At 39.4% G+C, this 19,737-nt stretch overlaps 1 protein-coding gene across 1 annotated transcript in view; it reads right to left on the reverse strand.

Annotated features, from left to right (window-relative positions):
* LOC124788849 (transcriptional regulatory protein AlgP-like) overlaps positions 1 to 10,630 on the reverse strand; it is a 75,752-nt gene extending 65,122 nt beyond the window's left edge. The window contains exon 1 of the mRNA XM_047256133.1: positions 10,575 to 10,630. Within this exon, the coding sequence (XP_047112089.1) occupies positions 10,575 to 10,630 (56 nt within the window). The remainder of the gene's footprint in view (positions 1 to 10,574) is intronic.
* Between the last annotated feature and the right edge of the window lie 9,107 nt (positions 10,631 to 19,737).

The raw sequence follows: 19,737 nt of genomic DNA on the forward strand, positions 1-19,737 counted from the left end.
GGGTCTAAGGTTACTATCTGTTCTGATGAACATATTACCTCCATTTACGAGCACTTTATCCTTTAGGTACAGAGTTCGATTTACATAAAAATTTCACTGCTATCAATTTAAGGTTTTATCTAGCTTTCCAAAAGTAATATTTTCGTCCTCTTCCTGCATGGCATGGTCTAGATAAAATTGAGGTGGTTCCTTCCATCGTGAAATACATTGCAAATACAGCAATCTAAAACTCGGAATTAAATACTCATCCGTCTACTGAAATAAGTATCGCGTCCTTCAGTAAAGAAATAAAAATGCAATCACGTCTTGAGCGACGAACCAATAAGCGGAAAACTTTTTCGTCATTTTTCCACATTTTTCCGCTTCCGTCGACACAAGACAGCTTCAAAGTAAATGTGGAAGCTTTGGTTCAATATCGAAGTATGTGTTTTCAGGGCAGTGCGGAAGTGCCATATTGTCGTTCAAGGAAAGGTTCTAGTGGAATGGTTCCCAACCTTGGAGAATTGCCCACTGCTAGGTAAAATTAAAAGGAATTAAAAGAAAAGGGCTTGTTTTTGTTTCGATCACGAAAGTAAACTATTTTTAAAAGGCAATTACTATCGTCACTCTTTCGTAAGACGGTAATAGTCATTACATAAGTTACTAATAATTATACATTTTTATAAATATTATAAATTTTAATACTACCGTTAACACGTGAGGCAATGTGGTAGAGACTACATCTTGCGAAATGAATGTATAAACAGCTTTACCCACACACAGTCCACCCACTACACGCACAACAGTAACCATGTAATGTCTGCTACACTGCTGTAAGGTTTGCACAGTGTTATATTATTGTTATTGTTATTATTATTATCATTATTAATGATAGTGGTCAGTGGCCATATGTAAGGCACTGGCAGCCTGAAGTCTTCCAGTTCCTGTCATTTCAGAAATAAGGAATTTAGCAATCAAGTGATTTACAAAATGATGCTGCAGGGCGAGGGTGAAGCAAATGTCACTGTGGAGATGAGTGGTGCAGCGGAATCTTGTTATATTAGAAGTTTATACCGCCAATTTGTATAGTTATCTTTCTTTCCTCAAAAGGAAATATAGGTAGCATTCGCGATGAGCTGAGAAAGGCTCCATCATTCTTTAAAAAACGTTGTTAGAAATGAGCAGTACCATGTATCTAACTGAATCATTAGTTCTTGGTTTAGTAAAATATCTACGAGGACAAAATATTTGTTATTTGTGGAATATTCTGTAGGCTTTTGGAGTAACATACACGCATTAATAACTTGTATACGCTGAATTAAATTTCCACAATAATATTTATTTAATAATTCCTTATGAACCAGCCTTCGCTTTTCTAGGCCCTCTTCAGGTAACGTAATACTAAACAGACTATCCATTAGTACTAAACAGACCGTCTGCTTAGCATCAAGTTAACTGACGGTGACCTAGGAAACCGAAAGCCAGTTCATAACAAACTGTCAAGTAAATATTATTGTGGAACATTAACACTGTGTAATCAAGTTTTTAATAAATACGTGTTATTTATCTTCCACAACTTTAAAAATAAAAGTGTTCAAAGAAAATTCTTTGCTATTCTAAATTTTTGCTAACTAGCTAATATCTGGTTGCACTCAGGCATAATGCCCTAACAAAGATTGGAAACCACTGTTCTAGTGGATGTGGTGTTACCGTAACCTTGCCCCACTGTTGTTGTGGACGAAAGTGAGAAAAACGAAAGGTGAAGAGAGGCACTAAGGGTATCGTCCTTGTTCGACAGCGGCATCACCATCGAGAAGGACGTAATCTCTCTCATTAGCCATTATGAATGACCTTTGAAATTAAGCCAGAAAATCACTTCAATATCGGTATCAGAAACTTACACTACATTTTCTCAATTTGCCACTGAAACCTAAGATAAATGTTTTTTCACCTCCATGAATACAAACTCCTCCGAGTTGGTTTCCACAGAACACACTTGAGTTAGCTATCTCGGCGGCAGAATATTCTGTGCTTCAATACCGGTATGGTACTCCGAAAACGGTTTCTAACATGTTCCTTTTCATTGCACGACTGACTTCTCGGGACACATTTTACGTATCGAACTGATGAACATAATCGCTATTACCGGTACGAAGTGTCACTGTGGTTATCAGATTGCGGAATGCGAGAAAAGAGAACATTTTCCATATTTTAGGGTAAAAAAGAGAACACTATTTATTTCTTAAATTTATTACATAAGAAGCAAAAAATAAAAACATTACAAACATCTCACACACCTACAACACTCAAGTACTCTTGTATGTCTCAATTGACTGAATCTTTTTTAAAAGTTCCTTTTCTTGACACAAATATTTTAAAAAGTTCTTGCAATCCAAATTCTTAAAATTAAATTTCGCCATTGCAATTCCTTTTACAGTGTCAATAGTGAGTGTATTTCTCTCCGTTGTCCACAGTGCCTTTATTAAGGAAAACATCTCAACAGAAGCAGTATGGGCTGGCAACGCGAACAAGAACTGTGCAGTTTTAATTAACTTGCTAATCTGTTCCTGCTACTACAGGATTGACCAACTTGCACCATTTCTTATAGGCCGCTTCTGACTGTCCATCGTATGAGGCTATTATTTTTTTTAAAATTGAAAACAGATCAAAGCATTTTTGAACCCAAAAATGTGATTGATTCTTCCATATAAGCCCACGACATATCTGAAAAATCAAGCCACTTAAAACAAGAAAATTCGCAAAATGGTTCCATCCACATATTCAGGTACTCCAAACATCCTTCATAAAGCATACCAACATGGCATGTAAAATCCTTCACCTTCGAAGCATGACCATCATTTTCCATTAGAAATAATCTTTCTGTCACACTCAAAGATATAGAATTTTCATCTTTTCTGTGTCAAATGACATCACGAAGGTGTGCATTCATGACATCTATAAGGGAGTTTTCTTCCTTTTCCAAGTTACCAATATAATCATGAAAAATGCCAACTAAAAGATTGGATATTCCATAGACATATATCATTGATAGTGTTCATAAAACATTATTTAGGAATTTTTGAGGTTTGTTTTGTGACAGAAAAAAGGATTTCAGAGCAGGAAACATCTCTGTATGGGAATAGTGACAGTCATCGAGTCTTTCTATGGTTGAGAAGTTATTGGTACTCCATTTCGACAAAATCACTAAATTTCTTTAGAGACTCAACAAGGACAGTATGTGTAGAAAAATGGTTATATAGTTTCATTACTAACAATTATAAATCAGTTTCAAGGAGGTCAGTTCCGTGCCGAAAACAGATATTAAGAACATGAGCTGGACATCTCACTCCAAGTAATACCTTGTCCAGCACTCTCTTTAGGTTAGTAAATACGTTATTTCTGTCACCTCTCTTTGCACCATCCAACATTGTGTTGCAATTATCAGCACCGAACGCCACTCATTTGTCCTTAATTTTACACTTGTCAGGCGTATCACGTATGTATGTTGAAATAGTTTATGCAATTTCATTTGGTCTACTTTCTACACTAAAAAGTTTAATTTGCAGCCTTCCATTCCTGAGATCAAAGTAATGAACTATAATGGGGATCACTTTAATATTCTCATGGTTACTAGCATCTGTCGAGATGCCAACAAAAGGAATGCACTCCAGATCTTTCACGATTCATTCTACTGAATGAGGTGCTAGGACTGAACTCACTATTCTTTCGGCTTTGGTACGTTTACATGAGATTTTTGATGATGTAAGTCATGAAAAATTTCTCTTAACAATCCACTGGTTCAGTCCACAGATTTATAGCTGCTGTGGTGAAATACCGTATGGTAAGCAAGAGTCCCTTCGGCAGCACTTATTTTTGTGTCCAGTCCAGCACAGGGTTTTGTAAAAAAGTAGTCATTTTATCTGACGAACTTGAATCCCTAAGCACACTTTCTTTTTCTTGTGCAGTTTCAGGCCGCTGGCGCCGTGATTTTCTGTAGAAACATAGGTCGCTGAGTAGCAGACAATACATTCTGCTTTCCATTAAACTCAAAAGGTTGGATATTTTTATCGAAGTTTATCCGTAAATGTACACTTAGTCTTTGGCCTGATGAGATATTATCTAAAACAAAAGTGAAACATTTATTCTGTGCCGTAAACTATATTTTGAAAATAACGAAACTTACCCAATAAGATGAATACGGAATACTAAAAGTAAAGACGGAGCTGGATGATCAACAAGGTCGCTACAAACATGTGTATCACACGAAAACAAAAAGCACGTATACATCACAGCTATCCTTTGACCATAGATACTATCTATGGCCGAAGCAGCTACCTCGAAGCTAAAAAGATAGAAACATAATTTGTACGCTATATAAATACAACGGCTCGATTTTAAGCTAATCGCAAACGATGTAATTCAATGACCGAAGTAAAAAGTACATAAATTGTTGACGATACGAGATGAAAACAAAATTCAAAATATCTTCATTCCCAAAACTCAAGACTGCGGACATTATCAGAAATGGCAAAAATGTATGCGGACCCTACATTAAAAGTCGAAAATGAGGACATGTCCTCGTAAATGCGGTTGTCTGGTAAACCTACGTGTCACGAAATAATATATCTTTAAGTATTTAATTTCATACCGTATATGCGACTGCGGTGAATTTAACACTTATTTCCAACGTCTGCCACTGACGATACATTTGTGTAGACTAAGAAGGAAACGTGTGACAATCCGTGTGACTTCTTTCTCCAGTACGCGTAGCGTGAAAAGGAAGGCTGCGTAACAACTTGAGAGCTGCCATTGGAGACAAAATGAGAGCTGGAAGCGTCATGGCTCGCGGTCGTCGAACTTGGAGCCAAGGAGATGGTCGATGTATTGGAAAATCGACTGCACGATCATTCATTTATGGCGCTCGCAGACAGTCGCGGGTTCTGCCCGTCACGGCTGCGCGCGAACGACGAAACCTCACAGCGTTACCTTTTGTATTCACTCGGCCTGTGTTAACCCAGGCTTCCAGTGGAGGAAAGAAGATGTGAGTCTATCGTGTAATGGATGTCGAGGATAATACAGACGGAATACAAGCTAACCAGTGCACTGAACGAAAGTGGTTACGACAGTTAGTAAGGACTATTACAGCTTCGCCTCACGTAAAGAAATCACGGAACATCCAAGCCCCAGAATCCAATTCTAGTTTACTTACTGCTGCTGTAACTCACTTGGTGAATTTCATATTCGATATTTTGATATTTATTGTCTGATGCAGTTATGCACTAAGTAAAAGTGTTATACTATTATAAATTCATGTATTTGTGGATCTGTAATAGATATGAGAACTATATCAGGAACACGAAGAAACGAAAGTGCGAATACATCTAATTATTGTGTATAATCTTTGCTGGATAAAAATGTGGATCCCTGTGGGTAGTTTAAGAGATTTATTTCGTCATATGTGTGTCTAACTATTCGAAATAAAACTCAGATACTAAATAAATTTACGAGATTAGGGGAAAGGAGAAACACATACAAATTTAACCCATTTTTAGGGACTTAGCGAAGTTAATTTTTTTATCACATTAGAAGTGTGATCAACTTAACACATTTAATTTTTGATAATTTTAATTTCATGATGACCAAAACGTATGATGGTAAGTACTTTTCCCTTTAACATTTGTGGGCTTTACGAATTTCCATCACACAAACTTCAAAATTCCCTTGATGACGCTAAACATTTGTATAAAGCGACTCTCTATGCTCTAAATTTGAAAGTTTGGCGACTTCTGCTCGCTCTCATCTGTGTCAAAGCACAGCAAGTCACTGTAGAAACGAAGAAATGTGTTTCGACTTCACAAGTGACAACTGCAGTGATCTGATGATAACTGACTCGTCGTCTTCTTTATTTTCGAAACGAACAAGCTGTTTCGAGCCTAGCAATAAAAGAATAACGAGGCAGTATAATGTGGTAACAAATTAGCACCTACTATATAACGCAGTTATTATAAACATTAAACAAAACTGCATTGCTGGCAACTAAAGAAGCTTCGCAAATAAAATGAAGCGAAACGTGAATGATGCAATGAAAACAGCCTCTTTTTTTAATTTCATTAGATGAATCACATCCCAAGGAAACAAAATAATTATTTTAGCAGTTTTAGCAGTTTTTTTATAACAGGTACTGCGCAAAATAGTAGGCACATCCAGTGGTGGTAAGACATATTCCCAAGGACGTAGTAAAACAATAAAGTTGGTGTTAAGTATGCCTCCCGCAGTCCACAAAAAGAAATATTAGTTTTGTGGCAAGTTTATTTCCCATATCTTGTGGAGAAATTACTTTGGCGGTAAATAGGTAAGCATACTACCCACTGGCCCTCAAAGGACGGCTATTTGGCAGTACGTATCCTTCCCACGGACCTTGAGATATTTTTTGAGAATTAAAAGCTATATTTCACAACAAACCGAAACTACAGCTGGTACACCAAACTACCACTGCATACCAGGATCGCACACAGATGGAATAACGTATTTTTATGAACGTAGGAAACAAATAGAGTTTGTGATAAATATACCTCGCCTGCCTGCGCACTGGACGTAATGCTGAAGATGGGGACGTCCAACGCTTTTGAGCTGTTGATAGACATTGGGCAATTTACGATGGTACAGCAACTAATTCTTCGTCTTTACTACTTGAGCTGCCAAAAATTACAATCGTCACGACATTATCGATGATGTAGAGAATGTAGAATATGTGAATAAGGAGTGGACAAAGCCGAAACAAACGAGTGACTTCTGGATGACAAATATTCAGCGGGAAAAGGGAATAATTTATGAAGCAAAAGGACATTGTAATAATTGTAATAAAATAATCCTTAATACTATAAGGAAATAAAATTTAAAGATGTAAATTGGTTTTTTTAGCTGTATGTTTGCGAATAATGTCAAGGTGAACATGAGAATTGAAAATTAATTATACTCAAATTATACTGATCTGGCCTTGTAACAATAACCAAAACGGCCTTGCTGTGCTGGTACTGCGAACGGCTGAAAGCAAGGGGAAACTACGGCCGTAATTTTTCCCGATGGAATGCAGCTTTACTGTATGATTAAATGATGATGGCGTCCTCTTGGGTAAAATATTCCGGAGGTAAAATAGTCCCCCATTCGGATCTCCTGGCGGGGACTACTCAAGAGGATGTCGTTATCAGGAGAAAGAAAACTGGCGTTCTACGGATCGGAGCGTGGAATGTCAGGTCCCTTAATCGGGCAGATAGGTTAGAAAATTTGAAAAGTGAAATGGATAGGTTAAAGTTAGATATAGTGGGAGTTAGTGAAGTTCGATGGCAGGAGGAACAAGACTTCTGGTCACGTGACTACAGGGTTATAAACACAAGGTCAAATAAGGGGTAATGCAGGAGTAGGTTTAATAATGAATAGGAAAATAGGAACGCGGGTAAGCTACTACAAACAGCATAGTGAACGCATTATTGTGGCCAAGATAGATACGAAGCCCACACCTACTACAGTAGTACAAGTTTATGTGCCAACTAGCTCTGCAGATGACGAAGAGATTGATGAAATGTATGATGAGATAAAATAAATTATTCAGATAGTGAAGGGAGACGAAAATTTAATAGTCATGGGTGACTGGAATTCGAGTGTAGGAAAAGAGAGAAGGAAACGTAGTAGGTGAATATGGATTGGGGCTAAGAAATGAAAGAGGAAGCCGCCTGGTAGAATTTTGCACAGAGCACAACTTAATCATAGCTAACACTTGGTTTAAGAATCATGATAGAAGGTTGTATACATGGAAGAACCCTGGAGATACTAAAAGGTATCAGATAGATTATATAATGGTAAGACATAGATTTAGGAACCAGGTTTTAAATTGTAAGACATTTCCAGGGGCAGATGCGGACTCTGACCACACTCTATTGGTTATGACCTGTAGATTAAAACTGAAGAAACTTCAAAAAGGTGGGAATTTAAGGAGATGGGACCCGCATAAACTGAAAGAACCAGAGGTTGTACAGAGTTTCAGGGAGAGCATAAGGGAACAATTGACAGGAATGGGGGAAAGAAATACAGTAGAAGAAGAATGGGTAGCTTTGAGGGATGAAGTAGTGAAGGCAGCAGAGGATCAAGTAGGTAAAAAGACGAGGGCTAGTAGAAATCCTTGGGTAACAGAAGAAATATTGAATTTAATTGATGAAAGGAGAAAATATAAAAATGCAGTAAATAAAGCAGGCAAAAAGGAATACAAACGTCTCTAAAATGAGATCGACAGGAAGTGCAAAATGGCTAAGCAGGGATGGCTAGACGACAAATGTAAGGATGTAGAGGCTTGTCTCACTAGGGGTAAGATAGATACTGCCTACAAGAAAATTAAAGAGACCTTTGGAGACAAGAGAACCACTTGTATGAATATCAAGAGCTCAGATGGCAACCCAGTTCTAAGCAAAGAAGGGAAGGCAGAAAGGTGGAAGGAGTATGTAGAGGGTCTATACAAGGGCGATATACTTGAGGTCAATATTATGGAAATGGAAGAGGATGTAGATGAAGATGAAATGGGAGATACGATACTGCGTGAAGAGTTTGACAGAGCACTGAAAGACCTGAGTCGAAACAAAGCCCCCGGAGTAGACAACATTCCACTGGAACTACTGACAGCCTTGGGAGAGCCAGTCCTGACAAAACTCTACCATGTGGTGAGCAAGTTGTATGAAACAGGCGAAATACCCTCAGACTTCAAGAAGAGTATAATAATTGAAATCCCAAAGAAAGCAGGTGTTGACAGATGTGAGAATTACCGAACAATCAGTTTAATAAGCCACAGCTGCAAAATACTAACACGAATTCTTTACAGACGAATGGAAAAACTAGTAGAAGCCGACCTCAGTGAAGATCAGTTTGGATTCCGTAGAAATACTGGAACACGTGAGGCAATACTGACCTTACGACTTATCTTAGAAGAAAGATTAAGGAAAGGCAAACCTACGTTTCTAGCATTTGTAGACTCAGAGAAAGCTTTTGACAATGTTGACTGGAATACTCTCTTTAAAATTCTAAAGGTGGCAGGGGTAAAATACAGGGAGCGAAAGGCTATTTACAATTTGTACAGAAACCAGATGGCAGTTATAAGAGTCGAGGGACATGAAATGGAAGCAGTGGTTGGGAAGGGAGTAAGACAGGGTTGTAGCCTCTCCCCGATGTTATTCAATCTGTATATTGAGCAAGAAGTAAAGGAAACATAAGAAAAATTCGGAGTTGGTATTAATGTCCATGGAGAAGAAATAAAAAATTTGAGGTACGCCGATGATATTGTAATTCTGTCAGAGACAGCAAAGGACTTGGAAGAGCAGTTGAACGGAATGGACATTGTCTTGAAGGGAGGATATAAGATGAACATCAATAAAAGCAAAACCAGGATAATGGAATGTAGTCGAATTAAGTCGGGTGATGTTGAGGATATTAGATTAGGAAATGAGACACTTAAAGTAGTAAAGGAGTTTTGCTATTTGGGGAGCAAAATAACTGATGATGGTCGAAGTAGAGAGGATATAAAATGTAGACTGGCAATGGCAAGGAAAGGGTTTCTGAAGAAGAGAAATTTGTTAACATCGAGTATAGATTTAAGTAAGTATTTGTATGGAGTGTAGCCATGTATGGAAGTGAAACATGAACGGTAAATAGTTTGGACAAGAAGAGAATAGAAGCTTTTGAAATGTGGTGCTACAGAAGAATGCTGAAGATTAGATGGGTAGATCACATAACTAATGAGGAGGTAGTGAATAGGATTGGGGAGAAGAGGAGTTTGTGGCACAACTTGACCAGAAGAAGGGATAGGTTGGTAGGACATGTTCTGAGGCATCAAGGGATCACCAATTTAGTACTGGAGGGCAGCGTGGAGAGTAAAAATCGTAGGGAGAGACCAAGAGATGACTACACTAAGCAGATTCAGAAGGATGTAGGTTGCAGTAGGTACTGGGAGATGAAGAAGCTTGCACAGGATAGAGTAGCATGGAGAGCTGCATCAAACCAGTCTCAGGACTGAAGACCACAACAACAACAACAACAACAATGGAATTAGAGGCCGTCATCCAACCACCGGGGTGGAAAAGTCATGTCCGAGTTAGCAGCATAGAGGGAGAACAAAACGGAGTCTGGGACTATCGTGGTGCTGACGCCGCGGTGGAGAGAGTGGGCGGTTACAGCATCAGTGACACATAAATTATGCGGCAATATGGAAAGAACGTTGCCAAAATCTAAATCGTCAGTGGAGGAGTGAATTTCGTTTTGATGTGCATTTGAGCAGTCTTTCATTCAAAGTGATTAACCCGAACAAAGGAGCAGTCAAAATTTCAGCCCTGTCAACAGTACGAATCACATGATAATCACTAGCTCAAGTCACATTCAAGTTGTCAAAAGTAGATTCAGTGTTGTAGTTAGGTAGATTGGCACCCAGTGTGGAGTTTTAATTTGTCTCCTTGCTCCCTTACTCCTCTCCCCCACCAATTAAACATTTTACAACTGTAGCAATTACTGTTTCTGAGGGTTTTTTTTGTTGAGATCCGCCAGTATGCTGTAACACTGACCTTCTCGGCTCCTGATGCTTAGTCAACGTCTTATCTGCAGCCTTATCACAAGGCATCATTCCCTTCACCCAGATAGTTTTACTTTTCTCCACAAGAATGCTCCTGTCCTCACGTAAGTCCTTCGCAAATTGGAGTGCTTTATCAAGAAGATAATTTCTGTTGCCTTTTAAAAAGAGCTCATCTTAGGAATAAACATTCCGATGGTGACTCCCAGAAGGTGTAATTATTTTTGAGCATGGTTGACTTTGTCACAAGATTGGTTGATAGCTTTCAAAACTAAATATGAAGCGCACGTAACTCAAGCAGGAACGTATACGTAATACTAATTCTGGCGTATCATGAACAGCATTTTATTTAGAATAAATCAGGTCACTGTTGCACATGTAGAACAATGAAACATAAAATGAAACGAGCTAAGTACAGTCGTAACAGATGTAGGTATTTCATCCAAGCCTGACCAGTAACTAAGTGAAGTTTTTGTCGGAATAAGAGCGTCGCACTGCAAAAAATCAGTTCATGACTTGTTACTGATGTGTGTTGATGTCTGCTGCTGCAGTTTCTTCTAATGCAACACACCATAAACACAAAAACGAGAGATCACCCAAATGAGGTAAAAGTATTTGAGCATATATTCTGATTTCTACGCTTTCCGAAGAATCAGCCACTCCTTAGTGGGATCGACAATCTTTTTAAAATATAACAGCTTCATAGTGAGCACTAAATCGTACATCTGTAAGTCTCGTAACTGTAACGCCAGCGTTTTTCCGAAAGATTGTCCATCTGTGAGTAGAGGCTGGAAAAACAGATACAAAATTTTAAAATCCCAAAAAAATCATATGTAATGGAACTGCTGCAGAAGATTGTAATACACATAGATTGAGAGAGTTGTTTGCACATAGTATAAACAGTGCATTAGGATGAAGTTCACAAATTATTGTTTGAGCTCCTGAATGCACTCCAGCCAGACTACAAGCACTGTCATATCCTTGTCCAAGTCAAATTGTTATATCCAGATCATCCTGCTCAATAGCCTCTAAAACAATCTTCGGTTATGTTAATGGCTGTCTCTGCAGTTTGTTGAAAAACTCTGGAAGTAACTCACTTACTTCTACGTTTTTGGTTTCTCTGTGGACGTAACGAATAGTAACCCGTACGTGAGATGTCCAGCGTACTGCCAGAGATGATACAAAAATCCAGAAGACCCCAAACCGAATATCTCCTCCATTCACAACCTCAATTTCTTTTCTATGTACGTTCACTAATAAAGGATCGTTTTGCTGTATTTTAGAGTCTCAGATCCCTCCTTATCACAAAAACCTATGTTAACAACGCCCCTGTACAAAAGAAAGATATACAATGTGTAACAAAGAGCTACGGCCAAACTTCGGGAACCATTCCTCACAAGTAGAGTATGAAAATGTCTTGTGCAGACATAGGTCTGGAAACGCTTTATTTTATGTTACAATTCAGTTTCAAAAACTCTTCAACATATTAATTATTTACTTTGAAAAGTAGCCTCATCATCGGACAGCACATTTTCCCTAAAGTGAAGTCTGACACACCGTAGAATGAACCAGTCGCAGAAGTGTACTACTGCAAGAAAATCATTTACTGATAACGTCCGCACACGCTGTACAAGGGACCTATAGAGCAGGTTCTCATATAGCGCTCTTCAGAGTCATGGGGTCGGCATTAATTGTTGTAGCTAATTGTCTTACGCAGATGCTATGATTGACGTCAACTGCGCGAAGAAATTCCGGCTCCAGCTGAGGTGTCCTCGTCCTTTTAGGTCTCCCCGAGTAGCGCGTGGCAGGCTGAAAGGGCCCATACCCAGTATGGTGACGATCACTTCCTGTCCGGGCACTGTCGTTCTGGAAATCTCTCCCGATGCAGACGTTGAGCACCGCAGCTATTACCATGAGTACACTTCCACAACGCTTTCCCTTGCTGCCACTAGAACAATAAAGTTAGTTGTATGCCATCACAAGCATTCAAGTGGGTGACGTGCCAATTGAACAACAAACAGTGGCGATGAATCAAACGCAACCTAGATGGTATTTTGAACACTCCATGTAACAAAATGTTTTATGTAAATTTGGTAAAGTCTGTTTCTGTCTGTTTCTCGTGATTAATGTGACTAAGAAGAGAAGTAGAAAATGAGCTCTAACAGGAAATAAAGCGTCTGTGGACCAATGTCAATATGACACATTTTCTTCCTTTATGGATGAGGAACTTTTCCTGAATGTTTGGCCATGTTTCTTTTTTTTTTTTTTTTTTTCTTTACTTTCTGTATCTTAAACTTAGATCATTTGCGCCACTGTCTCAAATACTATGTTACAACAGTTTCTGTTTATACGCTATTTTAGCTGTAAAATGAGCGTATGCCTTCAAAACGGTCATGCCCTACCCATAACGTCTCTCGTTGCCCGCCCGCTCCCGTTAAGTCTCAGAAATGAAATGACGAAGAACAAAATCATTTTATAACTCGTGTCACAATACCTAGAAAATTTTATAATCCCTACGGAGCTGATACCCGGTGCGGACCGCAAACGTTCTCCCTCCTCCATCTCCTTCTCAGCTAAACCTCTGAGTGGAGTACTTGGAAAAGAGGTATATGTAGCAGTGCAAAAGGTGTTTATTCATAGCTAAATTGTCTGTAGTTAAATAAATCTTAAAAGACAATTTCGCATTTACTTCCCTTCCTGTCTGTTGACTGTTTCCTTAAAATTTGTTGTTTTCACCACTGTGTACTTATTCAAGATAAGATCATCAAAAGAACCCTTTCATTTAAAATAGAACACCCCTGGGCGCTAGATAATCGTAATTAAAGGTAAGCCGAAACATTATTAAATGTGGTAGTTATTCACACATAGTGAAATTCGAACTATAATGGTTGAATGATGACGTCCAACCACTATTCGTCTTGTTGAATTTGCTTAAATACTAACTCCCATTGCGACACGTGCTGGTATAACGTAATGCGCAGTGCTCTAGCTTGCGAGACACAAAGTTGAGCCAGAACCGGAAGAATTCTGCGCAGCGTATTAACGACCGAGTGCAGGTATATCGGTGAGAGAGACTGTTTATCACTCTGGTTTAAACAAATGCTGAGTTGGTCCCAAAAATCCGCTTCATACGATAAGATACGCAAGCTATTACAATATGATAACACACAGGGCACTGTTTCCTTGCTTCACAGACACAAGGTGCACACGACGTCCCTCCATTAGGTTTCCTTGCCGACTGTGATATCAGGTAGGACATCCAGCTACAGAGGTAAAAAATAAAATATAATAAAATTTGCAAATCCTGAAAAGCAGGCCCTGTACTAGGTGAGATAAACACCCTGAAAAATAAGACTAAAATACATTGTGCACAGTTATTCTAAAGGTAATGAAAGAGTAATCTGAATCCGTGAAAGAAAATATTGAGAGTAATCATATTAACTTGAAAAAAGTAGTGCACTTCTGGGATTAGCGTCTTCTGCGCCTATTGATTGTCCTTTCAGCATTATGGATGTACAAGATTTTATAGAGTTAAATATTATGTTTCAGTACATTTAGCATGGGATTTACATGATAGATGTTTTTACTAAAAAGAACCTGAACCTCCTGTTCTTTCCTGAATTTCTGACTCTTGTCCGTCTTCTCGCTGTTCTACAAATTTTTCTTTGTTCCTCCATCTTGCATGTGTCTTTTCGTTCTTCTTCGAGTATACAATGGTCATTGACTCTCTGTGCTCTGGTGCTTTGGGATTTGTGCTAGAATCTTCTTGGACTGTTATACAGCTCGCAGGCACTTGGGACGACTTAGCTAGTCCTGTCACAGTCGCTCCGCTGCTTTGGGATTTGTGCTGTAATCTTTACGGAACAGGTCGTGCAGTCCCTTGTTATACAGCTTGTATACACTTGGGGCAATTAACTAGTCCTGTCATGATCGCCAAGTGTGACACTCATTGGAAATCTAGGTAATTTCAACTGGTTCGGACTGGCACGTCCCATGCTGTATGCATGAAACGGAAAATGTATCTTATCTCGCAGCCATGGAACTGCTAATGCCTCATAGGTGCTGTGCTTTTTAACATTTACTGCGGTGTTGTGATCATCTAAGTTTTTTAAGTCTCTAGTAAATATTACTGCAAAACTGGTAACCTGGCCCTAGGCCATTTTCAGCCATGCTTTACATTTGAAGTCAACACTTTCTTCCTCACTTGAAGAGTTGGGTATCCTATGAGTGTAGCTATTCACTATAACTGAACTCCTAAATTTAGTATTAACAATTGTCACCTTTGGAAACGGAGATGATCTGACGATGCACTAGTTTAAAATTTTTGATCCTACAAAGCCCTTAGCCCACCATATATTTATGTTTGTATTTGATGATAGCGTAACAGTAGAAAACCGGATGGTAATATCAATAACAAAAACCATAGAATATTACTCAAGTGCCGTGTGTGTTTGCATTCATAATGGAAAAATAATATTTCCATAGAATGCATTAAATTTGCTATGCAAATTGTCGCACTCTTCTTTACTGCCATCATAGAGATCAAAAACACCGTCAATGTAACGCTTCCAACGTACCACCTTTGCGGCCTCCTCTAGGTACCTTATAAAAAAAACCGTACTCAAAATGCGGCATAAAAATGATCGCCAAAATAGTGTATTTTGAGTACTGCTCCATTGGACGCGAATGATGATATTCAGGGTGAAACCTGAAGTCCTTAATGCCGGGTTGTGCGATTTTTAAAGCATAGCAGACGACACTCCTAGTCAGTCAAACGTATGTGTAATGTATGGCGTGTGGTAAGAATTGCAGTCCAACTACGGCAAGTAGATATCGTGGATGATGTGTTGCTGCTGTATCATGGTACCAAGGATAACTACACAGCTTACGCTGAGCTTTTAAATAAGTAATATTCTGAATTCAGTTCACTACATAGGATAATAGTTAAGGGAAAACCCCTTATCTTGATTTGCTTGTAACTTTAGATGCGTCCAGATTGAATACGATACATATACGAAAGAAACCACGACTGATGGGGACATCCATAATGATTCGCAGAAACCCCACTGTTATAAGATGGCTATCATTATGTCGTTGCTCCATTGGTTGCATAATGTACCACTTAATCAGGAAGATTTTAATAGGGAACTTTAAGTGATCCAATACATTGCTTATACCATGCCACCACTCCATTTTGGCTAATTTTTACGGTGTGCACAGAACACACATGAGCGATGGGGTCTGATGCATAATGAGTAGGTTAATCGTCCTCTCCCAGTTAATGGCTTTTTGCTGTTCCCTACTTGTGGTCATTTGCGATACAGAACTGATATGGTAGCACTCAGTTTAGATTTCCTCTCTGATGTTTGCATGATATAGATTCCACAATGTTTTCCCATTTTAAAAATTTGGTGCTATGTACGAGTATCTTTTTGAAGTGGAAGCCTCGTTTTCGCTTGCTGTTTGGTATATCTTGCACCCGTCTTGACCGAACCAGTCTGTAGATGCCCCTATGCCCTGCAAAAAGGATGTCTTATGAATGAATGGAGCATTCGGATTGCCTCTTACTGAATTTACCCACCAAACTGCTGCTGCTGCTGCCGATGTGAGAGCACTGTCCTCCATTTTCTGCAGACGAGACTTCCAGCGACAAAACTATTTTGTACAGATTGAAGAGAAAAAAAGTGTAGCAGTCATAGTGCACTAACGGGTAACACTGGAAAAGTGGTCTACAGATCATGAAATACGGAAACTATCGCCAAAGACACTTCCTCAATTACACTGCTCTGCTATTATCGAGGAGAGCTTGAGTTTTCTTGGTGTGAAACCCACCAAACAGCTGCTGCTGCCGTGTGGGGTCACTGTTCACCATATTTATATGCAGATGTGATTTTCAGTGGCAAAACTATTTTGCACAGATCGGAAACATACAACAGCCAGTCATATTGCACTGACAGTTAAACACTGCAGAAATCGTCTACAGATCATGAAATATGGAAAGACACTTCCTCAATCACACTGCCCTGCTACGGTCGAGGAAAGCTTGAAATTTTGAGCATGAAACCAATCTCCAAGTGGGCTATGTCACCAAATACCATATCGATGTAGTAAACACAATTCGAATCTTGCGCCATACAAAATTATCAGTTCTGCATCCTGTATGTAGCTATCGACCATCAGACACTCGTATATACACCGTAAAAACAGACATACCCCCCAAAAAAACATAAGCACGTGCGCCATACATAGTCCTCACAGCAATAGGTATTTCCCATAAGGTCGATCGGTCGTCCACCGCAGCCAATGGTCACAAGACAACACACGTTGACCTGACGCCCACTCAGAGCACCCAACTTCGACAGCACTTTGGGAACTCTTGTACAAAGGTTGGGCCAGTTTCCCTCAGCACAAAGCTGTTTCTGGCCAAACCTGATTGCTTCCTTGCTTTCTACACCCATCTCTAGACTAGGAGATTACAGGATCATATGTATTTTCTCATGGTTTGCCAGAATATAATACCATTCACGCGATAGTTCTCGATATCAAGCACATAACAATATTGAAATATCGCTTGTACAGTATAATTCCGAAGATAAATACTGGAAACTATAATTCCAGAAACCCGAAAATTTAGCGAGGTGGAGCGAGGTGGAACGTACTACAAATCACTGAATGACTAGAATCTTATATGTTATGCAGAGATCTTTACGTGAAAACTCGAAAAAACAGAGGAATCTGGTAGTTCCACTCGCAAATACCGATGTCAATGACCGTGTCTCCCACATGTCTTTCACCATCTATATGCACACAACATACACCACAATCGATGTTCTCTCAACGAAATAAAGACGGGAAATGTGAAGAAGCAGTCAACCAGACAATTTACATGTCTGGCGCAGACACACGTCCATATTGAATCTTCTCAAATTTCCACGGAAAACACCTACAATCAGGAAGGCTACTCGACACATACTGAGTGTTAGTTGGCTTTTCAGCCATCTAGAGGACGATGTGGTCACGTCAGCTACATTTCAGTACCGCAGTTGGCCACTCCATTCAGACGGCTCCCGCTGTAAGCGGAAACATCAATCGTTCCAGCGACAGGCCACTGCCACAGTGCGACCCGCACCCCAGACAGAACCGTCCTAGCAAATTAGCCACATATATTTTATCATTGCTCTTACAATTACATTTTACGATTGCAGTCTCAATCGGATGACATTCGACAATGAGCGAAGTATCAGAAATACCCCCTCCTGACGACTGTGGCTCTGGAAATAGAAATATCTGTACCACCTTATGACTGGACACTATTTTCCAAGTAAAAAAAAAAAACTTTCTTTCCTCTTATGGCTGTTGCCGTTTCCTACTTCAAATCTATACCCTCCTTACGACAGGACATAGTAATTTTCTTTGCACATGTCAGAACACACACACACACACACACACACACACATATATATATATATATATATATATATATATATATATATATACTTCACAAGCCTCCTGCTCATGGCGAATCTATCATGCATCCCTTACTACTAGGTATAATACTACGCCAATAATTGATGCCGGTGATACGAAACAATACTGAGCGGAAATCCGCGATGGATGACCATGTCACATTTGTTCTTCTTGCGAGTGGTACCAGTGTGACTTACGACGAGAGAGGCAATCGTCTTATAAGTGACCAACTATAAAAAAACAAGGTCGCAAGAGCGATGTTACTGTCACAAGCAGTCTACGTTCCACAGGCGCACACAAATATTGCTAATGATATCCACGTGAAAAACTATACAAGCCTTATTAATCGAAGTACGGCATTACCTCCAAATGAAGTGCTTTTCCCAACAAATACTGCGACACTGAATATAAACGGTGATCGCCGTAGTGTATATTAACAGACCGAAAGTGCGGATACATGTCACCAACGGTTTAAGTTCATAATAAAATAACCGAATTTAGAAAGTTATTTACCTAAGGGACGTGGTACGAAGCCGGCATTTGCAACTACCTCGCGCCACCAGTAGATACTTCTCCAGCATTTGTAATGCATTCTAGCTCAATACATGCCACAGGTTGTGCAATATATCCATTGGGTAATAGGTGATGGTTAATGGAGAATGATCGCATAAAGTAGATGGTGTGCTATGCTATTTTAAAAAATACAATACTAGTTCGAGTCGTAAGAAATTCAAAAAATAAACCAGCTTTTCAGATCTATGGTATTACACTTTCCGGTAGACATGCTGTTTGCAATTTGGAATCAAGTCTTGCCATTCAATCACATACATGCGTTGGGTTCTATGGAGATGTCTTTTAATGATTGCAGCGACTAGTTAATCATACTCATGGCACTTGCATATCTTGAAACTATTCACCGGTTTCGAACCTATTTGCTACAGTAAAATTCCAACGTGCTTTTAGACAGTCCCTATGCATCTTGTAAATGTTCCTCAGACTCTGACACGGCATCCCTGCAGCATTGTGTGTGTGATCGTTCCAATTTATACTGAAGTGCCAGAGAAACTGGTATAGATATGCGTATTCAAATACAGAGATATGTTAACAGGCAGAATAAAATGCTGTAGTCGGCAAGTCAACAAGTGTCTGACGCAGTTATTAGATCAGCTGCTGCTGCCACAACGGCAGGTTATGAAGATTTAAGTGACTTTGAACACGATCTTACAGTCGGCCTATGAGCGATGGGACACAGCATATCCAAGGTGGTGATGAAGTGGGGATTTTCCCGTATGACCAATTCACGAGTCTACCGTGAATATCAAAAATCAGGTAAAACATTAAATCTCCGACATCGCTGTGGCTGGAAAAAGATCCTGCAAGAATGGGACCAACGACCATTGAAGGGGATAGTTCAATGTGACACAAGTGCAACCCTTCCGCAAATTGCTGCAGATTTCAATGCTGGGCCGTCAACAAGTGTCAGTATGCGAACCATTGAACGAAACATCATTGATATCGGCTTTCAGAGCAGAAGGCCCACTCACGTACCATTGATGACTGTACGACACAAAGCTTTACGTCTTACCTGGGTCCGTCGACACTGACAATGGACTGTTGATGATGACTGGCAACATGTTGCGTGGTAGAACGAATCTCGTTTCAAATTGTGTCAAGCAGATGGATGAGTATAG

The sequence above is a fragment of the Schistocerca piceifrons genome, chromosome 3 (assembly GCF_021461385.2).
Source record: "Schistocerca piceifrons isolate TAMUIC-IGC-003096 chromosome 3, iqSchPice1.1, whole genome shotgun sequence".
NCBI lineage: Eukaryota > Metazoa > Arthropoda > Insecta > Orthoptera > Acrididae > Schistocerca > Schistocerca piceifrons.